Source organism: Monodelphis domestica, chromosome 6 (assembly GCF_027887165.1).
Source record: "Monodelphis domestica isolate mMonDom1 chromosome 6, mMonDom1.pri, whole genome shotgun sequence".
Lineage (NCBI taxonomy): Eukaryota > Metazoa > Chordata > Mammalia > Didelphimorphia > Didelphidae > Monodelphis > Monodelphis domestica.
Genome location: NC_077232.1, coordinates 220,629,275 through 220,651,467, shown reverse-complemented (window position 1 = coordinate 220,651,467; position 22,193 = coordinate 220,629,275). Strand labels below are relative to the sequence as shown.

At 35.4% G+C, this 22,193-nt stretch overlaps 1 protein-coding gene and 1 long non-coding RNA gene across 4 annotated transcripts in view; one reads left to right on the top strand and one right to left on the bottom strand.

The window, feature by feature from the left end:
- The window catches only part of LOC103103949 (uncharacterized), a 66,777-nt gene extending 53,511 nt beyond the window's left edge, over positions 1-13,266 (bottom strand). Inside the window, exons 1-2 of the long non-coding RNA XR_468616.3 lie at positions 13,127-13,266; positions 7,980-8,020 (exon numbers count right to left, since the gene is read on the bottom strand). This is a non-coding gene — a long non-coding RNA (uncharacterized LOC103103949). The remainder of the gene's footprint in view (positions 1-7,979; positions 8,021-13,126) is intronic.
- Positions 1-22,193, top strand: part of GPM6A (glycoprotein M6A) — a 507,062-nt gene that overhangs the window by 383,387 nt on the left and 101,482 nt on the right. The window contains exon 1 of one of the 3 annotated variants that reach the window (XM_007496094.3): positions 13,317-13,534. The exons of the other annotated variants lie outside the window; for them this stretch is intronic. Within the exon in view, the coding sequence (XP_007496156.1) occupies positions 13,435-13,534 (100 nt within the window). The 5' untranslated portion in view covers positions 13,317-13,434. Of the gene's footprint in view, positions 1-13,316; positions 13,535-22,193 lie in introns of those variants that run through there. 3 annotated transcript variants of the gene reach the window in all.

The window sequence follows — 22,193 nt, the reverse complement described above, 5'->3', positions numbered from 1 at the left end:
TTTTACTTCTGTAATGAGGATTTCAAATGGGAGATAGAGAACACTAAGAATCAGACGCTTTTAGATTATGAATATTAATTGAATTGTTGGTATTTTAAATATCCAGCATATATACCTAATGATTATTGAATCAATATGATTCTCAAGCAGTGAACTGTCATAATATAAAAAATTTGCTGTAAATAAAATCAGAAGACAGAATGACATTGCAGCTAAATGAAAGACTGGCCTCACAGATTTTCCTCGGAGAGGCAAGTAAAGGAATCATTCCATTTGGTTTTATCATGCTCCTCAAATCAAAAAGAAACGTCATTTCATTGGGCATTCTCTCATCCTGCCCTCTTAATACCCATGATGAGCAAAAACAAAGACTACCATGGAAGTACAGATGCCAACATCTATTTTTGAGGATGAAAAGATGGACAAATTTTATTAAGAATTCATCTGGAAAAATCAGTGTTGACATTCAATGATACTCTGCTATTTTAATGCAAAAACTGGCCATAGGGAGGATCATGAAAAAGCTTTCAGAGCATGTTTGAGACAAAGAAATGGACGAATGGTAGAGAAAAAGGTATTGAAGAGAGCCATGTGTTCCATTAGAGGAGAAGGCTTGGGTTGATAACATCCATTCTAACTCCCACCTCAATTGAAGTTTGAAGAAAAGATGTGTTTTTTACCAAGGTTCCACTTTTCCATTGACAGATACTACAATATATTATAGTGATTTTTTTAACCACATATTTCTACTAACCCCTAATTAACACTTTGCCTTAACTACAAAGAGATCAGAGGTTAATTAGAAATATTCATAAATGTAAATTTATAGCAGAGAGTCAAACTTCTGTCTACATGTTAGTAATTTTTCTAACTGGTGGCTCTGATTGATTATAATTATACTACTAACCTTTGATCTAATCTCTTTTAAGTAGCAAAGGAGGAAATTAGGTGGACTTGTGGGTTCGGGATATATTGTCTCTGTTCTTAAAACAAACTAATTATTATAACAGAGAGTTTCATTTAAAAGGGAGCCCTTTTTCAATCAGCCATATGTGTTCTGTTTTACCATCAACTACTGATGGCAAAGGCCAAGATTATCTCCAAACCAGAGAAAAGTGAAAAGATGAGAAGGCAATGAAAGCAATTAAAATTACTCCAACTTGACCTTTTCAAATATGCAGCTGGCATTGAGGATTGAGAATTGAAAGAAAGCCATCTTTGGTAATTATCACCATTTCCTATAGATGTTTAAAGCAAGGTAAAGAATGACAATTCCTTCCATATTCCTGTCCTATTTATAAATTTTAGATTTCACATATTATGATGCATGGATATAATTCACTAGATTTTTATCAGCTAAAATGAAAAAAAGATGATTTCTCCCATTAATTTTTAACTTGCTATAGACTCCACTTAAAATTAAATATAGCTAGGACCTTGATTGGATTAGTGTAGCCTTCCTCTTCTGTGCAGGATAGACCCCTAACACTTAGTAGATTGGCTTTGATTTGTAGCTCTTTTCCTTCCAGCTCCCTACAAATGAATAAATAAATCTTCATTGGTGGTTATGCCTTCTGGTTGTTGTTTTGAATCTATCTAGGTTGGTCTTGATCTGGTGGTCATCTTGACTCCTGAAAATGTTCCAGATCCATAGGGCTTGCCAGAGTTTATACTCTATTGGCGACATTCCAGGATCCATTCCACATTGCAATGAGCCATTATGGGACAATTTAGGGGAAAATTTAAAAGGATACGTTTGTAACTTACATTCCACTTATAGTTGATGGCTTTCTTTCCTATGTAGCAAAAAATATTGTGGGTATATATATATATATACATATATGTGAGTGTGTATATATATATATATATATATATATATATATATATATATATACACACTCATTACACTCAGTTGGTTTGGCTTAGTTCTCTGTGTTTAGAACTCCTAGAGAACCATTTAATAACAATTAGAATGACCAATTCTGCTCTAGCTCCCCTGGTTACAGAGCACTTAGCAGTATATTGATGTATAACCATAACTGATTTTCCCACTTGTGGTGATGTCCTTTCTCCCTATAATAATTACATCATGAATCAGAAAAAAGATGGTGGCCAAATTTTTGCTTGATTTATATAAATTCTATTTCTGTCGTAGCCTAATGCTATCCACACGATGGGTGTTCAGCAAATTTAATTTATGGATCCTCCTTTCCTCTGACCACATTTTACACTGATTATAGGTCTTGAACATTTGTACTTTGGAAGATACTCTACAGAATGCTCTTGATATAGAATTTATATGCTAAAAGGGGAAAAACTTTAAGCAATCTTTTAAAATGGAAGGCACCCTTCTCGTAATCAATAAACATTGAAGTTTAGTTCAGAGCACAAAAGATTATATATTTAGCAAACAGACATTAGAGGTTATCTACATTTTACAGATGAGGAAACCGGTCCAGAGAGTAACGTATCTTGCCCAAAGGCAAGTGGGTAGGAAGTGGAAGGTCCAGAATTCAACATCAAGTGCTCTCTCCCCCTTCCAGTTCCAGGTAGAGAGATTTTGAAATGCTTTGAGTATTTGCTTCCTAACAAAAGAAATACTGTTCTTAGTTTGAAACCTCAATTTTTTGCATTCATTCATTCAATCAGTGATTAATTGAGCAAAGAAAGAAGCTTTATAAACCTTAATAACTTAAAACTGCACTAATACTGTTGGAACACCTTAAATCAAGTGGCTACTGCTGATGCCAGACATTGGGCACTGGGGTTTTGATTATCTCAAAGAGGCAGATTTTTTTAGATATTAACAACTGGTATGTGGCCATAATCTCCCTGGGAAATATAAAGATGGTGCAAAGATAAGCTTTTTAACAGGGAAAGGACAGATGGCTGCTACTCCTGACTCCAAAAGGCAGTGTGTGCTTCTCATGGGTTTCATTGGTTTAGTCCAAGAAGGACATGTTAATGGTAGAACTCTCCATGGATAACTTCAGCTGAATAGGCCACTTAGATTTCAGGACTTTTTCCTCTTTGGGTTATGAGGTCACAGGTGTTGTATCTTATTATGTTAGCCTTCCAAGAAGCTCAAAATAACTTGGCTGTGGTCTCAGCTGACTCTTCAATTCATTTGTTTTCCTTGTTTTTTGGAACATCTTTTTTTGAACGACCTGGATGCTCAATGAAAAACCAGCTGTGCTTTGTGGGCCAAATTAAACAATAGATGGACGAGTGTGCCGTATTTATCCCAAGCTGTCACACACATACTAAATCCTTTTTTTTTATTATCTTTGGAAGCCAAGCTTGGAAAGGATCCAAAATATTACCTTATTTTGTTCAAAGCATTTCAGATAGGAACTAGAATACAGCATATGTAAATAATGTCCTTTCCCTCAATTTAAATATAAATATGTGTATTATTTTATCTATTTCTAGTTATTCCATTTGAACTTCACTATCTGTTTTTTGGGGGGTGTTCATTGTATTCATTTCATAGTTCTTGTATTCCTCTTCCTCAATCTGATGAAATCTTACCCTCACCCCAACTTATATAACAATATTTTTTACTTCTAAAATGAATATTATTATATGGCACATATCATTGGGACCTCTTACTTTCAGGATTACTATTGTCCAATGGTTTTAACCAATGGTTCTGAAGTTCTTGGGCCTGTGAAACAAACATTTATGCCTATTATTTATCTCTAATCTCCCCTAACGTCTTATTCTGGTTCATTATCATGAAGAGATGGCCTTTGGTTTTTGAAAGTTATACCAGTGAACTACCACTGTGCCAGGGCCTGTGAAGATGATAGGGTTTAAGTACATGCCCAGTGATAATATGACATGCTTGTCATGAGAGGTCTACTTCAGCTAACTCAAAAAAAAGTTCATTACTAGGGTGGTCAAAAGATGATGAGATTATTTTTGTCTGTTTATATATTTTCTAGACCACCTGCTAATTCAATCAACAAAATAATTACTCCTTTTCTATCCAACACATTCATGTAACAGAAAATTCAAGAATTTATAGTCATATAGTCATATTTGGTGACAAGCTTCATAGACTATTAGAAATAGGTCTCTGTAAGGGCAAGATTTTCTTACTGCATAATACAGTATAGTCCTTTAAGATATTTAACATTTCACTAGCATTCAAGCAATATAGCTTCTAGGAATAGATTTCCCAAGTTTAATTTTTAAAATCTTAGATGAAGTCTTAATCCATTTCTGGAAAGTTTACCTATTAGTGGGCATAAAGGGTTATATAAAGAATGAACTGGATCTATTAGAATATTAAAATGTTGAAGTTAGATATTGTGCTCTTCTGTTTATGAATTCTATCAATGAAATTGCATATGCAATGGATATGATTTAGCTTGTGGTTTTAAGTGATGTATGAATTTACTTCCTATTTTCATATAATCTTAAAAAGAGAATTAAACAATATTAGATATCTAACTTTGCTCCCTTTTTGAATTTTATCAATATTTTAATTGTTTAAATAATCCTCTATTTTATTTTTAATTATTTGTAAATAGCTTACCTCTTACTTGGGCATACTACCTTGACACAGAATTCTATGGTAGGCCATTTCTCACTGCCTAGTCTTGAGAAATATTTTCAGGGATCCTCACTTTTTTTCACAATTTTTGCCATGTCTTCACCCTTCCCCGAGTTTGATGAATGTAAAAATGGATTTTTCATCTTCTCACCCATTTTACTATTTTTTTTCTTGGCTATGTACCGTCAGTCTTGTTTTTTCTCTGAAAATCACCAGTCTTCCAAGGAAATGCCTTCCTCCTTGCCATAGAAAGGCAGACTACAACTATAGAATATTATAGATATTTACAGGTATGGTCAATATATTTGGTAGATTTGACTTCCTTATTTTTCTTTCTATTCAGGAAGGACTCATTTGGTGGAGGAAGAAATATTTCTGGAAATAACTAATGGCCACAATAAAACATTTTAAAAATCTTTACTTATTTGCTTATTTATTTAAAATACCATTCTCCCTTATCTTCACAGAGTATTAAAATAATACTTTTAAATGACTATTTCATAAAATCCCTTATTTTTCCCTTTTTAGTCTTCCTTAAAATTTGATGTTATATCTTCTTTTCCCCTCAATAATCCATATTTTACCTTATGTAAACACATACACATACTTGCAAAACTATAATGAAATATGATATACATATGTGTGTGTATATATATATGTATATATATATATTAGTGTTATATAAGTGGCATAGAAATTCAGGTTACAATCTGGGAGTTAAAAGATTTTTTCTAAAATTGTTTGAGCAAAAATCCCTATTTGAGTGGAACTATTTAAAATAAATAACAAATAGTCATTTGCGTTTCTACTTGGAGAACTCTAGTGACATTCATTCCCTTCTCCCAAGGAAGACCTTTGGGGCAGATCCAAATCTTAGGACTGCCTTTTTAAAGCTTCCATTAATTACTCCTAGTTCTGCCTCATGGGACTAACAAGAACACGAGAGCCCTTCATCTACTCCAAGGTTACTATCATGCTCCTCATGAGGCCTCTCTTACACAATCTAAGCCTTTCCGCTGCCTTCAAATGATCCTCATGAAACATGATTTTGAATTTCCTTTCCATCTGAAATGTCTTCCTCTGGTTCTTCTATAGCTTGTGAATGGCATTCCTAATTTGTAGAGCCCCAAAGTGGAGATAGTTTTCATGGATTTAGTATTGGAAAATGTCTTAAAGGTCAGTGAATGCAACCTCTTTATCTTACGAATGAGGCCTATGTAACTAGTAACACTCCTATAAGCCAAAAGTCAGAAAACCGAGATGGAACAAAGGCTGTTCCTGGAAGCAGGGATTAAAGCATGTATCCCCATGCCTGGCCCTTGTTCATTTTAAAGGAATTGTGAAATATAAAATTAATACTTAGATTTTTAGATTCTTTCAAATTTTATCTTATTAGGTTTGACCCATTTTTCTGCCCTTTGGGGATTTAATTTAATTTTGATTCAGTCTTTTAATAAATTAACTATTTCTTCCATCTCCAAACTTGATAAGAATCCCACCAATGCCTTCATCTAAGTCATTGTTCAACACACTGAAATGAACAAGGCCAAAGACCTCAGAGCACTGTAGAACTCCAAAAGAAATGTCTTCCCTGGTTAATGCTTATTGCTAGTCTTTGGGTCCAGTCATTCAGCCACGCCTGAAGTTGCTGAATTATATCATCATTTTGCATTTGTTTCTTCATCTTTCCCACCAGGGAATTTCACATGCATTGCTAAAATGAATGCATAACATATCTTCATCATTCTCCTGATGTACCCATCCAATAATCATTAAAAAAAAAGAAAATGAGGGTAATTTACAAGGACATTTTCTTAATGAACTGAAACTTGACTTTTAGTGATCACTACTTCCCTGTCAAAATGTTCTGAAACCATCCCTTAAATAACACATTTTAGAATTATACCAGGATTTGAAGGCAGAATTATCAACCTGTGCTTTGAAGATTCTATCTTCTTTACCCTTAAAAAAATAAAATTCACATTTGTTCATCTCTTCTTCTGTGGACCCTTTCTCATTCTGCATTTGTATTTGAGTCTGTGATTAGTTATGACTTAAATAATCACTGAAAGCTTCATGGAGGGGATAGAATTTGAGTTGGGTCTGGAATAAGTGTGGGCTTAGGGTACAGAGATTCATAGGAAGCCAAAGAGGAGAAATTGTGAGCAAAGATATGATGATAGGAATGTATATGATATGTCTGAGGCTATGAATATATTGAGATATGTGTTCAAATGTGGGTAAGAAATGAAATGTTGCTTATGTTGGTTTCCAAGTCAATGAATTTAACTTCACTGTTTGTAGGACTAAAAGGGATCTGAATTACTCCATTCCTTAGCATGTGGTTTCAGGAGTTTCCACATTCTCCAAAGTTTTGTTTTTGTTTTTCCTTGAAGATCAATCCTTTACAAAGAACACACTAGTGTTCCAATAGAAGATGTATGGTCTTTCCAGGTTGGCAGTGTCTGCTGTAGCTTTTTATCTTCTGGCATAGCTTTGAGATCAAGGTCTCCCCATATCAAGAGAAGCCATCCAACCTCTGGAGTTGGAGTAGGAGCCTTTTTTAGACACACATCCCTAGGTTTCACTAATATAATTATTTTCCTTATAGAGCTACCTGTTAATCCTTTTAAATGACCTACGGAAGTTTTGTATTTGCCACATGCTTTCTTCTTTCCATGGTATAAGCTTTAATATTGAAATATTTAGACAGATAACTTCCCTTCATCCTCCATAATTGGGTTCATGTCTCCAACAGAAATTAATATGATTTGCCTTTTACATAAAATTAGGAAAAGAGCATTAGCTATTCATTTCTTGGGATAGGTTTTTTTTTTCATTATTGGTGAATTAATAGTCTGATTCTATTTCTCCCACTTCTTTTTATGAAAATCTATACTGCTTCCAATTTTGTAGCCTTTGAGTATACATGGCTCTTTATATTTCATGCAACTGACTTATGGGTAAGATTTGAATTTTATCATTCATCATTATAACAGAAGTATTCATTCATCCTCCTATTAGAAAGGATAAAAAAGCCCAGTAAACAGTGGCTTGAAACCCAAAATAAGAGAGGATATAGTAATAAATACCTAATTGTTTTATTTTTCTTTATTTTTTAAACCCTTGCCTTCCATCAGGGTGGTAAGGGCTAGCAAATGGGGGTTAGGTGACTTGCCCAGGGTCACACAGCTAAGAAGTATCTGAGGCCAGATTTGAGCCTCTAGGCACAGCTCTCAATCCACTGAGCCACCCAGCTGAGGGCCCTAATTGTTTTTAGTAAGAGTTTTTCTCCTTGTTGAGTACATTTTAAGTACTTGTTGAGTACTACATTTTAAGATATTGAAAAACTAGGAGTCATGAATGTTGAACAACAGTGTCAAACTGTTAAAATCATAGAAAATCAGATAGGCATTACCTGGCTAAGGAGAGTCCAAAGAACTTTCAGAGAGGGGATACCTGTTGAATAGAAAGCTTGATATCTATACTGTAATATAGTATAATATTAATATATAATTATCATATTAATATAGTAATAATTGTATTATATATTATATAGTAATAATACTATTAATTAATATAATATAGTATATAATATAGTATAATAATAATATAATAAAAATATAATAAAATATGTCATTTACACATTTAACCTCATTTACTTTGATGGGGTTCTTTGACTGACTAGGGAAATGCTGTAAACAAGTGCCCGTGCCTTTAAACTGCTGCCACCTGACTGTGTCTAAAACTAATTTCAACAACTCAGTTGCCTTTCCTTATTTTAGACCAATGAAAATTTACCACATCTTAGAATAGATAAAATTTATGAAGGTGGTGCAGCTTGAGCTCAGGTCAGCCATTTGTTCTTTTACTCTGCTTTTCCACACATCATTTACTTTATAACAGTTATAAATCTTATTTTCCAGAATCTGGTTTATTAGAGGATCTCACCTGGACAGAGAGGTAGCCACTCATGTGGTGAGAGTTTGGGGTATTTTAGATATCGCCCATCTATATTGAGAAATGCGATGATTACAAGCATGTCATGGAGTCATAGCATGCACATAAATATCTTGTGTTTCTCTAGATGGGTGGAAATAAAATCAGGGCAGTTGATATATGAGAAGAAATTGGACCACATCTTACCCTGTTATCCATTTTGGTAATTGTATTGAATTATGTGTTGATAAAGTGAATTAGGCAATTTGAGCACAATGTATACTTTAGTAAACTGGGAAGCATCCATTTTATTAGAATTTCGAGGATGACAAATTGCACAACATATCATTTAGAAGGCTGACTTAGGAGTAGAATTTATGACATGACAGCTGACAGATTTACCTGTTTGTTTTATTACCTTTTGGATTATGATCTGTCTCACTTAAAATACAATAAAGCTAATGTAGAGAAAGCAACAGCACAATCTTCTCGGTATTTTCATAACCATGAATGAAAACCTTGTTTTAAAGGACAATAGAATACTGGGATTTTTCATGTGCTAAACTCTGGAACATCCTAAATATATTATTTAAAATTAGTATTTAAAGATATTGTAGTTTTTATTTTTTAAATTAGCATATACCAAGTGGCAACAAGACATTTGTATGTTCCTATCAAGGTTTTTAAATCTTCCTTCTACACACCCTCTTCCTGAACCCTCTACATAGTATGTACATGCTTGATAATTCTTCATTTAATACTTAGTCTTTGCAGGCTTGAAGCCTTCACCATGATTCATTGACTACACATCACAAAATAACTATTACTCATATAACTTGGCATCACAGAATAACTATGTTAAACAGTAGAGCGGAATGGAATTTGCATTTCTATGAAAGAAATATTAAAAAGTGCCCTCTGTACCTCTCCCCTCCCCATTGTACTTCACCTTAGACCTCCCTTTTCTATTCAGAGGCAAAACTCTGAACATATCATACCTTGTCCCATCAAGAAGTAATATAGGAATTCTTGCAGAGTGCATGGATACGCTCAATAAATTAAGAAGGGATTGATCCCTTGGTGCTTTTATTAGAAGGGTATTACAAATGCTCATTTTTCTTTTCATATTTAATGTTCTTAGCTGTATATTTTTCATTCTTTTTGCTTTTGAAATTTTGATTAGCAAACTTTTGGAAAGCTTTAAGCTTTTATATAGCTGTAAAAGATTTACAAAACACTTTATAGATATTATCTCATTTAATCCTTACCAACAATGTAGGAGGTAGGTGGTATTATTATTCCCTTTTCATAAATGAGGAAATTAAGGCGGATAGAAGTTAAGCAACTTGCTTAGGATCACAGAGTTTAGTAATTTTCTAAGGCTGGATTGGAACTCAGATCTTCCTAATTCAAGGTGTAGTGCTCTACCCTGTGCAATATCTCATTGCATTGTAATGCCATTTGATCCTCATCCCAACCCTGTGATGCAGTAATAGTTATTGTTCTTTCATTTCAGTTATGTTTGACTCTTTGTGACCTGCTTAGGAAAGTTACTGGAGTGGTTGGCCCTTTCCTTCTCCAGTTCATTTTACAGATGAGGAAACTGAGGCAAAGAGGTTCCTCCCAACTCTAAATTCAGACTTCTCAGCAGTGTTACCATACTACCTTCCTCCTTCTGGGTATAGTCTTCTCTCAGCAATGTGATGGCAGCATGTGTCCCACCTCCTTCTGCTGAGAGTTATTTTATCTGCCCTTCTTGTCACCTCTTCTTGTTCATTATTTCATATAAAGAATGGAAATCTCTAACAAAAATCAGTTTTTTAAATAGCCAGAAGTGAAAATGGGTTCATTTCTAGTCTCATGCTTTGTTGATTAATCATCTCTATGCTCAATTATCCTTCTATGTACTCCATAATTAGGCTGTATTTGTTCTGGGTCACATAGAGCTTATGCTCTGGGAGACAGCAAGGACAGAAATAATTTAGAGAGAAGGCATGCTTTCCCAAGATGAAAGAAAAAAGGGATGACAACTAGCATGATTGGAAATAGGACTGTTTTTATCGACTGGTAGTTAGGAAACATGGGTTCAAGTCCTAGTCTTATCATTCATTAGCCCAAGCAAATTCCCTAAATCTTCCTCTCCTGTGGTTTCATCTTTTGTAAAGTGATGGGGTTGGACTTGCTTATTTCTAAGGTTCCTGCTAATTCAGTCATTCTCTGAGTGTACTCTGAGTCGTTTTTCAGGATTTAAAAATGAAAACATCAGCCTTAATTGTGTTTGAGTCAAAGCTGGAGGTTTAGAACAAAGCAGTACATGCTTCAGGGAGACAAGGCAGCTGGAGGCAGGATGGGAAGAGATAAAGGACAGGAAGAGGTCCAGCACCTTGTCAGTAGTTCCTCTTTATGATTCTTTGTAACTTTTATATCATTAGTATAATCACACTAAAACCAGGTTTCACTACAAATTGGTTTTTAAAGTTAAATTAATTAATTTGTTTGTTACATTAACATTTCCAGATATGTCTCTTCCTCCTTCATCCATCGCATTAGTGAGGGCATCATTTAACAATATATATGTATATGAAATATATACATGACATACATATATGTATGTATCACATATATGTCTATATTATCAAATGATATGTATAATTACATATAAAACTATATTTTGTTTGTTTCTGTTCATCAGTTCTTTTTCTGGAGGTATACATATATGTTATTCTTCAAACAGTATTTCTCTCTTGCTATATGTAATATTCTCTTGGTTCTGCTCATTTCACTCTTTTAATTTTTTATTAAGGAGCAATTAGGTGGCTCAGTGGATTAAGACCCAGACCTAGAGATGGGAGGTCCTGGGTTCAAATCTGCCCTCAGACACTTTTTAGCTATGTGATCCTAGATAAGTCACTTACCCACCCCTCGTTCCCCCATTGCCTGACCCTTACCACTCTTCTGCCCTGGAACCATGGTATTGATTCTAAGACAAAAGGTAAGGGTTTTAATTCAATTTAAAAAATTAAAAAAAAACCCAAACGCTTAACTTTCATTTTAGAATAAAAATCATGTATTAGTTCCAAGGTAGAAGGATGGTAAGGATTAAGCAGTGGAGGTTCAGTGACTGCGTCACACATCTAGGAAGTATCTGAAGACAGATTTGAACCTATCTCTATGCTCTCAGTCCACTGAACTATCTAGTTGCTTCTTGGTTTCACTCTTCATAATTTCATTTAGGTCTTCCTATTAAAAAATATCCTACTTGTCATTTCTTTCAGTGCAATAATGTTCCATCACAGTCATGTATCATAACTTGTCTAGCTATTCTCCAACGGATGGACATTCCTTCAGTTTCTAGGTCTTTGATACCACAAGGAGAGTGGCTATAAATATTTTATAACATATATGTTCTTTGTCTTTTTCCCTGATCACATTAGATCATTAGATTGATAGGTTGTTCTTTTTTTTTTAAACCTTTACCTTCCATCTTAGAATCAATACTGTGTATTGGTTACAAGGTTACAGGAAGAGTGATAAGAGCTAGGCAGTTGGTATCAAGTGAGTTGCTCAGGGTCACACAGCTAGGAAATGTCTGAGGTCAGATTTGAACCCAGGACCTCCCATATCCAGGTCTGGCTTTCAATCCACTGAGCTACCCAGCTTCCTCCAGGTTGATAGATTCTTTTAGGAAGGGGTAAAGTGATATTTCTTCTTTTATTAAAACAGGGTATTATGAAATATGAAAGGCAACATCATTCTTTTGCCATATTGTTTGACCATTTTTAAAATACAAGTAACTTTCCATTTTGTGTCATCTAAAAAGGAAATTATGCTACCAATATCACAGTCTGGCTTAATGATATGAAAGGAAGCATTTCTCATGCTGTGAAAACATAAAAATACACATTTTTAATAAGCACAAGTAGATTTTTCCCATTAAAAAAGTTTATTTCTAAATCTTTTGTCCCCAAGCTCTTCTGCAGTTCAGTCATCATATGGTTGCCAAAATAATCTAACAAATACATTAGTACAACAGTGCCATTCTCCTGCTCAGAAATCTCCAGCAGCTCCCTGTTGCCTCTAGAATAAAATACAATTCCTCAGCTTGATATCTGAGGCCCTTCATAATAAAGCCTTAGCTACCTTTCCAGATTTAGGTCACCTTATTTCCTTTCAAGTCCCCTGAACTGCTACTCCATCATGCCTGTACACAAGGTACACAAGCCTACTCAAATGCCTGGAATGAATTCACTTCTCATCTCTCCCTCTTTCAGATCCTTAACTTCCCATCAAATATGGCCCCAGATATTAGCCCTTTTGGGAAGCCATCCCTGATCCACCTCAAACTGAAGCATTTCCTCCATCTTTGAATGTCTTGGGAGATTCTGATTGACATCTTGAATACATTTAATCAATTCCTAAGGTCATTCTTCTTCTGGTACATATTATATATGTGGCAAGTCACTTACTATATATTTTAATTAATAATAATATATTTAATATATTTATGTATATTATGTATGTATATATAAAATGCATATTTATCTATTGATATTGAGAAAAAAAGAGATAGAGATACATCTCTTTGCCCCTACTAGATATAAACATCAGGCCAGGGTCAGTTTTTACCTTCGTATTCCCAATGAGAGTCACATCAGAAACATGCTGCTAATGATCCTGAACAAATGCTTCAGTCCCAAGGCCACTCTCTAAGATATCAGCCTGCTTAGCAGTTGGCAGTTGACTAAGGGAGTCTTCTCTTTAGAACCTTCATCTACCAATAAAAACAGGTTAAGCCAAGGGGGAAAAGTAAACAAACAAACAAAACCCAGTGGGTGCTGTGTACATAGTAGATGGCTTACACGAGTTGAATGGCGTGGACTACCATACTTGGCATGTGGTCAAACCAAAATGGTGCATCTATCTGAAGCGTGCCTATGTTTACCAGAGGAGGCATGGCCCACAGAGGCAGAAGCAATGGATTGGAACAGAGGGAAGAGGCTGATCAATACAGCAGTATTTCCGACATCGTTTTAGGTGAAGCTCTAAATATTTGATGTATTGCCCCGATAAAGCAGCAAGTGGTAGCTAAATTAGAGATTATTATAAAGACGAGAGAGACCTCTGGTCCTCTGATGCCCAAGAGAGTCTATTACTTGGGAACTTTGAAAAAAGGAAACTGCTTCCCACTGAGCTTTTAGAAGAGATTTTCAGAATGCGGGCACCCTTAATGACTTTTGTTTTGTGTACCACTTAATGAACTATTAATGCTTTCAACTTAATGGGCCTTAATAATGATTAATATTTTTATTTTCTTGTGTATACATGCCATTCAACAGAGATTAAAGTTATTAATATGCACACAAAGAATGGCATTTTAGCTTGGCAGGGGAGAGTTCCACAGGCTAAGAACCCAGTAATCTGCAAATCTTGAGCTCATTTTTGTTTATAAACTATTCTGTTTACCAGACTTAGGAACTGGAGTAATTGGTAGGCGACATATGTGCACATAGATCATATCTCCTAATCCTCAGATCTGGATTTTGAGTACAGTCTTTTTTATTTTGCAAGAGCTCTTTAAGAGAGTATTCAGCTATGATCAGAGCCTAAGTGCTCGGCCTGATTTTTCCCTTATTTGGAGAGGCAGATGAATGTCCATTGAGGCTGAGGTCTGGAGGGATTCTTAGAATGGGTCATATTCCACAATTGAAATATATGCATTTATCTAGAGAGGGATTAAACATAATTCTGAAATCTTGAATCAATATAAGCTTTTTAATTCTTCCAATGATCTGCAGTGTCTTTGCTGTGGACACTACAATGCCACAAATTGCAATCTATTTATTCCTTAGTAAATGGTCTTCAGTCAATGCTTAGAGCCAGGAAGAATCTGAGTTCAAATCTGAATTCACTTACTCTTTTACCTGTGGCAAATCACTTAATCCCGTTTGCCTCAGTTTCCTCATCTGTAAAATAAGCTGGAGAAGCAAATGGCAAACCATTCCAGTATCTTTACCAATAAAACCCTAAATAGGGTCACAAAGGATCAGACAACCAAAATGAGTTAACAACAACAAAATAGTTTTCATGAATTGCTTTGTTAAAAAAATATATCCATCATTTGGCAACTAGCCTGCTAGTGACGAGTCTTTTAAAACTTAGATAGGCTAGCTCTTGGATAAAGGACTGCCATAGCCACATTTTCCAAGCTCAGATGCAAAATATTTACAGCTTGGCAGATGATGACCATCATCTCCTTGGTCAGTAGAGTTTCTGTGGACCCATAGGCATCTTGATGCTATGATCAATCAGAGCTGGAATTTAATACAGCATGAAGGAGTCTCTTGCTACCACAACTAGGGAATTTAAAAGGGTAAAGATGTTAATAGTAGTAGCTCACTTTTCTATAGCTCTCCAAGGTTACAAACACTCTCCAGGGAGAACTCAGGGAGATGGAAAGCGGAGTTATTATTATCCCCAATCTACAAATGTTGAAACTCTGAGTCTAAAAGGGAAAAAAAAAGCCCTGCCTGAGGTCACATAACTACCAAGTGACAGAATTGGTTTATAAACCCGGATCTGATGATTTACTAGTCCAGACCCCTTTTAACTGCTCCACCCTCTTTCTATGTAGGCCAGGAGAACTGAATACACATGTTCTTTGAAGCCCTTGTTTGCTATTGTTAGACTTGTCAACAGAAAGCCTTTGACAGTCTATTTTGAGCTTTCTTGTGGATTATTAAAAAAGAAAAATCTTTTCCAACGTTGCTACATCATTATCAAATTTAGCACTGATACTTCATAAATATTCAATGAGTCAATGAAAAATCGGGTATCTTTTAAAAGTGGTTTTACCTAATTCAATCACAGACTTTTAGAGTCAGAAGGTACCCAAGTGTCCTGCTAGTCCAAAACATACATGAAAAGTCTTCCCACTATAACAAAGGGTCATCTGCCCTCTTCTGGAAGATCCTTAAGGGAATGCACCATCTCCCTAGTCATCTGATTATACCTTTAGAGAGTCTGAATTCTTAGAAAGAGTTCCCTGAAATTATGCCTCAGTTTCTCTCTTTGTCATTTCCATTCATTTCTATTGGTCTTGATTACTAGGACCAAAAAGAATAAATCTATCCATTCTTTCCTCTGCAATATTAAACTCTCCAGATACTTGAAGGGAGACAATTTTCCCCTTGAATCTTTTTTTAATGACCTTTTTGCCCAGTTCCTTCAAATGATCTTCATATGACATCCACTCAAGACCCTTCTTCATCCTTTGGTCCTTTTCTGGACAGTCTTTAGTTTATCAGTGGCCTTAAACTATGAAAACTATAATATCCAGAACCAAATATAGTAGTCTAAATGGGGTTTGTTAAAGTCAAAGGAAGGTGGGATTATCACCACCCTATTCCTGAAAGTCATTCCACTTTTAATGAAGACCAAGATCAAAAAATAGAATTATTTTCCTGGTATGAGAAACAAACTTTTGATACTATCTTCCAATAAGACTGTACAGTGAAACCCCACAATCTTTTTTAGAGTAACTTGTGCCTAGCCATGTGTCCCCCATCCTGTACTTATACTGTTGATTTTTTTATACTCAGGTGCAAGATTTTAACATTTCCCCCTAATGAACTTAATTTTTTTAGATTCAGCCTAGTGCCCTGGCCTGGAGATATCAAACTCAGCCAGGAAGTGTCAAAGGCTGACAAAACCCTGAGTTCACTGATATCAGGTTAAAATATAATTAGGAAATGCTTAACAAAATAAATAAAAATACAATACAATGTATATGATGTTAATTTGTAGTTTTCTAAGTCAATATGTGCTTGGAAGGGATCCTTTTCTACTTGAGTTTGACACTACTGTCCTAGGCAGTCAGGATCCTTTTGGCTTCTGAATTTGTCATCTACTGTGTTAGTCATTCCTCCAAACTTCTGTATCATCTGTACATTTCATGAAATATCATCTGTGCCTTTATCCAAGTCACTGATAAAGATATCGAACAAAACAGTGCCAAGCACAGATACGGAGCACAAAATTCAGACTTCCTACCACAATGAAAGTGAATCATTAAAAATAGTTCTCCTTGAGTCCATCCATAATCAGTTGCCATTTAATCCATATACTTCCATTTTCTCTAAGGAACTGTGTGAAATTTTATTTAAAATTTTTAATAAAATCTAGAAATAATTATATTCATAACATTTTGATTAATTGTTTCTGACATCTTTGGGAAACATACACTAAAGTATAAACTTGCCAAATACTAAGTGACCAAATGGCTTGGGTGTGGCTCTAAAAATGTTTATCTTAAGAGGAAAAGGAAATTGATTCATTAGGATAATCTGGCCCCAGGCCTCTCTTGGGGAATTACCATTGAACCAGATTCTATACATAATATATTATGTCAATCTAATGTAGTCAGTATAAATGGAGTAAATTTGAGAGAATTCTCTCACTGAAGTTTCAGGTCAACGATGAAAGATAGTCACAAAATAAAAATGTAACAATTCTCCAAATAGACATTTTCAATAGATGAAAAAGTTGAATGACTAGCCCTGATATATTGAAAGTTAAGAACCACTAGTTCTTTTCTTGGTTCAGCAGTTAACAAAGTATGTGGGAAATGTCTTCATGACGTTGAACTTAAGTGCAAGGCTTCATTTGTTTCATCTATAAAATGAGAAGGTTAAGATCAGGCCATCTTTAATTTCCACTTTTAGCAATAATCTTTATTATTTCTCTGACTTAAATTGAACATTAGACACTCCTTCAGGCAAATAGTGAATCCTGTCCAACTGTTGAGCATCAACTAGTGTCCAATTTATGAACCATATGGCCTTGGGAAAAGTACTTCATTTCTCTGAGACTCAATGTTCTCATCATACATTCAGCTCCTGCCTCCCAGGGTTATTATGAAAAAAAAAAAACTTTGAAAAGAGCAAAATCTTACACAGATGTGAAATATAGAGTTCTCATATGTTTCTCTCATTGACTATACAATTGTAAAGCATGTTCCCACAGAGTCAACACCTGGTTCTTAATGAATAGTTTGACTTACATACAATAAACATAGGACTGCATGTTTCAAAGAGCAGTTACAACAATTTGGTACAGATTCAAGATATCCAGATCACATTTTAGGAGCTAAAGCTAGTTTATAACTTAGAAAAAGTGGAAGCAATTCCTTTGAATTACACTTGGTTGGAATATTGCTTTGTATTTTATATCTCATGACTTCAATGTTATCTATCAACATCACTGACATGTTTTGGGGTCTGTCTGGTTCCTACCTAAGGCATATTTTTGGTCTCCAGGAATCTTTATTGGATTATGAAGTAGATGTGATTTCCAGTGGTACCACTGCAAAAGAAATATAACATAGACATCTTGTTCAGAGAAAAAGACAGGCGACCTATCCATTTTAACTCACCGGATCCAAAATAACAGATCCTGCTTCTCTAAGCCCATAAGTACTGTGCATTCTACCTATCTCAAAAGACTGACGTGAAAAAATAACTTTATAAAACTTTGTACAAATGGGAACCACAAAGAAGTGAGAATTAAGAGTTGGAAATGTAGGTGTTTTTTCCTGTGCTAGAGAAAAATATCTATAGAGCCAATGCTAATTTAAGTTTGCCAAACACAGTTTTATGGTTTATAGCTTGTACCGTGCTTTCCTTACACTATTCCTATGAGGCAGGGTGTGTAAAAATCATACCAGTTTTACAAGTGAATACCCTGAAGTTCAGAGTAGTTATGTCAGAGACTTAAATCTAGTTTTTCCAATTCTAATTCCAATAGTTTTAGAATGAAAGCAAAAGACTTCCTTGTGATATATTTGAAATAGTGAGAACAATGGAATTTTACCTTTTGAATCACATCTGCAAAGTCCAGCAAATTTTGGGAAAATATAAGAGAATATAATCACTGTTTTTGGAGCCATGAAATCTAGTTTTTTAATCCTGGCACTGTTAGGTACTACTGGGGAGATTTTGAGCAAATCCTTAATCCTCTGCTTGTAGGACTCTCCTCAACTATAAAATAGTAGCTATTGCAGTGTATGACCATGAGAGTCTAAATTTAGGATGAGCCATTTTGTGATTTTTCTCTAGGCATCCTACACAGCTTTTTGCCCTTCCATTTGCCTCAATTTGTGTTGTATTGGAAATCATCTCCTGGACCACCATTTTGCATTCTTTCTTTAGAAAGCGAGACAGTTTTTTTTTGTTGTTGTTGTTGTTTTCCCTAAAGGCTTTGGCTTCTAAAAAGCAATGGTAATACCTTTATGTCTGCCATGGAGCTCTGTTTGTATTTTCATATACTTTGCATTCTTTAGTGGATGTTCATTTCCTATAAGTAACTATATGATGCAGATATAGGACATAATAGAGCTAGAATTCCTTTATATAAATAAAGAACTATCATTTTAAAGGTTCATATGAACGTTTCTGGTTTTATAAATAGCCAACAATTCTTACTTATGGAATGGAAAGAGTAACCCTGGGAGATCATGGCAAATATTATCTCCATTTTACTGAGAAGGTCACTGAGACTTAAAGAGATCTAGGGACTTTCCCTCTCTATTAGCTTACAGAGGTAATAAATTGTGGGACTGAACCTAGATTCTCTTGACTCCAAGTCTTGTTGTTCAACTACACCATGCCCTCTTCCAAATAGAACTGCCATCAACCTAAGCTGGCAAAATATTAAATTATTATGAGCTCTGTTCTTGGAATGAGATGGTCCATGTTCAGATTCCTCAGGTCATATATATGGTTCTGGATATGATACTACAAGTGTAAAAACTTCAGTTCCCTCATCCGCAAAATAAAGATAATATTTATACTTATTGGTCTCAATGGGTGGTTCGGTGGGAAAGTATTTTCGAAACCACAAGACACTAATTGAACATTATTATTCCCACCCTCACTGCCAAGAGGCATGCCCTCTTGTAAGACACACTTTTTTTTTTTCTAAGCCAGGTGGGGCTTTTTTACTGAAAAAGCCAGTCTGGTATCCCTTGGGAATTTGTGTGTAAATAGCACTTCAGCACCATGAGATCAGTCACATTTAAGGAACTTAAAAAAAAAAAACTGGTGCCAAAGATTTTTCTCTTTCATTTCCCACTTGAAATCATAATTTGCCTCTACTGTTCATTTAAAACATTTGCAAAACTCTTTTCCTCCCCTTGAATGTCTAAGTATCAAATATAGTAGTTGTCAGTCTTAAAAATGAAAGGCAGAACACAGAAGTCATCATTCTCTTTGTCAGATGCGTTGGCTAAAAATAATTCTCCCAAATGTACAAGGCTTTGGATATTGCTCCTCTGAGAGATTCATGAAACAACAATGACTTTTCTGTGGTACTACAAAACACAGTCTTCAATGTTGTCATCCTAACTAACAGCATTGGGATACTAAGTGGGGGCCTTAGAGAATTGGCTGCCAGGAGAATTCCATCACATTGATCTAAGGGAAATGCAAATACTAAAGAGCTGGGGCAGCAGTTATCATGATAAATGATCCTGGCTTACCAGTCTTGTGAAATGCATGTCTGAGGCCACCCTTATGTACCTCTCATGTTTAACTAAAATATGAAATTTCAAATGGGAAGGGAGACCTTGGCCACATGTATCTATATGGAGATTATACCTCTATGTCTTTTTATTTGCATCATTCTGCACCACAAGGCCCTCAAGCCAGAATGTGTCCAAGGCAGAACTTGAAATCAGGTCTTTTCTGATTTGGAAGCCAGCTCTCTGTTCACGGAGTCATGCTCTTTTTCATTTGAGTATGTGTACTAGACCTGGCTAGAGAGATGAGATTTCTGCCCTCTTTCCCCCTAGTCTTTCTCCTGTATTTTTTCCTCTTATATTTATCTCTCTTAAAAAAATCAAAACAAAACAAAACAAAAACCCTTACTTTCTGTCTTAGTAGCAACTTAGACAGAAGGGCAAAAGCTAAGCAAACAGGATTAAGTGACTTGCCCCGGGTAACACATTTAGGAAGTATCTGAGACCAGATCATGCTTATATCTTAATCAAACCTGCAAAGAGGGTTGTGAGGAAACACAACATAATTCAGTGAGTAGTACCATATGTCCTAAGGTATTCCACTTATTAACAAGAAAGACAGACAGACAGAAAGACATACATAAATTTTGAGAGAGGGAAGGAAGAAGGAGGGGCAAAAAGAAAGAAGGAAAGAGAAAGAAAAAGGAGGAAGAGAGAAAAAGGAAGCAAAGAAGAGAAAGAGAAGGAGGAAAGAAGAGAAAGAGAAACAGAGAAAGAAAAGAAGGAAGGAAAAGAGAGAGGAAAGAAGGAAGGATGGAAGGAAGAAAGAAAGAAAGAAAAAGAAAGAGAAAAATAAAGGAGGAAGGAAGGAAGAAATTTATGTTTTCAAATCCATTGGAGAATAAGAATGTGAAATAAGATGGCAGCTGTATAGTTTATGCTCAGACTTAGACTGAACCAGTTTGGAGGCCTGGTTCCATGGTGTGACAGACCATAAATCAACCCAAAGAAATATTACAACATAACCATACTCACAACTTCTTTTTGTGCTTTTCCCACCCTAGGAAGAACTTTATCAGAGAGACCTTGGGGATGCTAGTATTAGAAAAGATTAGTCTTAATGAAGGTAGCTGCTTTTCAGAGCAGCTGGATCTTCATTTCACAGGCATGGATGCAACAGCATCACTGTGAATAACTAGGCACCAGTCGATGAATAATTAAGGGATTTGGTACCTACAAGTAGTTAAGAAGCAAACCGATGTTTTGCATCAATGAGAACTACACATTTCCCTTTCCCAGTGGAGGAGGATCTAAGAACCACTTTGAACTCCCTTGGCAGTTCAGCTCTTTGGGGACCTGACCCAATAAGTTGGCTGAGAAAGAGGGAGGCCAGCCTTTTGTTGTCTGTATTGCATGGCAAGGGGTTGTAGAAACCCAGAAATAGATTCTTTTGCCTCTGCATTAAAAACATCTTTTTGCATTCTAAAAGGCTTCAGTTATAAGTTAAATAAATGCTTGCAGATGGGAAGCCCCTACTTCCTTTGAAATGCTGCCATTTTAAAGTACCTTCCTGGTTCCAGGGGCACCTACATCAACATTAGTCAAAACTCAAAACCATTTTACCTAGCTCCAATACTACTGAAGAGGATTTTTTGGGGGGGTATTCAACCCAGCCCTACTATTTTAATGTTATGTATACATCTTATTTGTGCTTTCTGTTAAGAATGAGTACCTGGAGAAAAAATATGGGTTTGTCACTCTTTACTGATTCCATTGAAATGAGGCTTAAACGTAGGTAGTGAATCAGTGAATTTTATCCGTGTTCAATTTTGCTGATGTGATATTTCAGAATGTCACTTTGAGTTATCCATTATCCATTTTCAGCACATCTTAGTATTTGTTATCAGAATTTGTTGTCATGAAATCACACCAACTTTTCTACCCATCACTTCATTTGCACATTGAAATCAAGGGCAAAAATCAGAGATAAATGCGTTTGTCTTCTAGGGTAGTCGGTTGTTGTGGTGGAAAATGAAGATTAAGGCAGATTCTATAGTGATTTGGCTTGGATTGGCTCAAAACTTCTTCCTTGATGTGTATGGTTTCTTTTCAAATATACTTTTCTTTAACAAAAACTGTCCTTTTCCAGTTCTGATTCTGCAGTTAAGACATAAGCTTGAG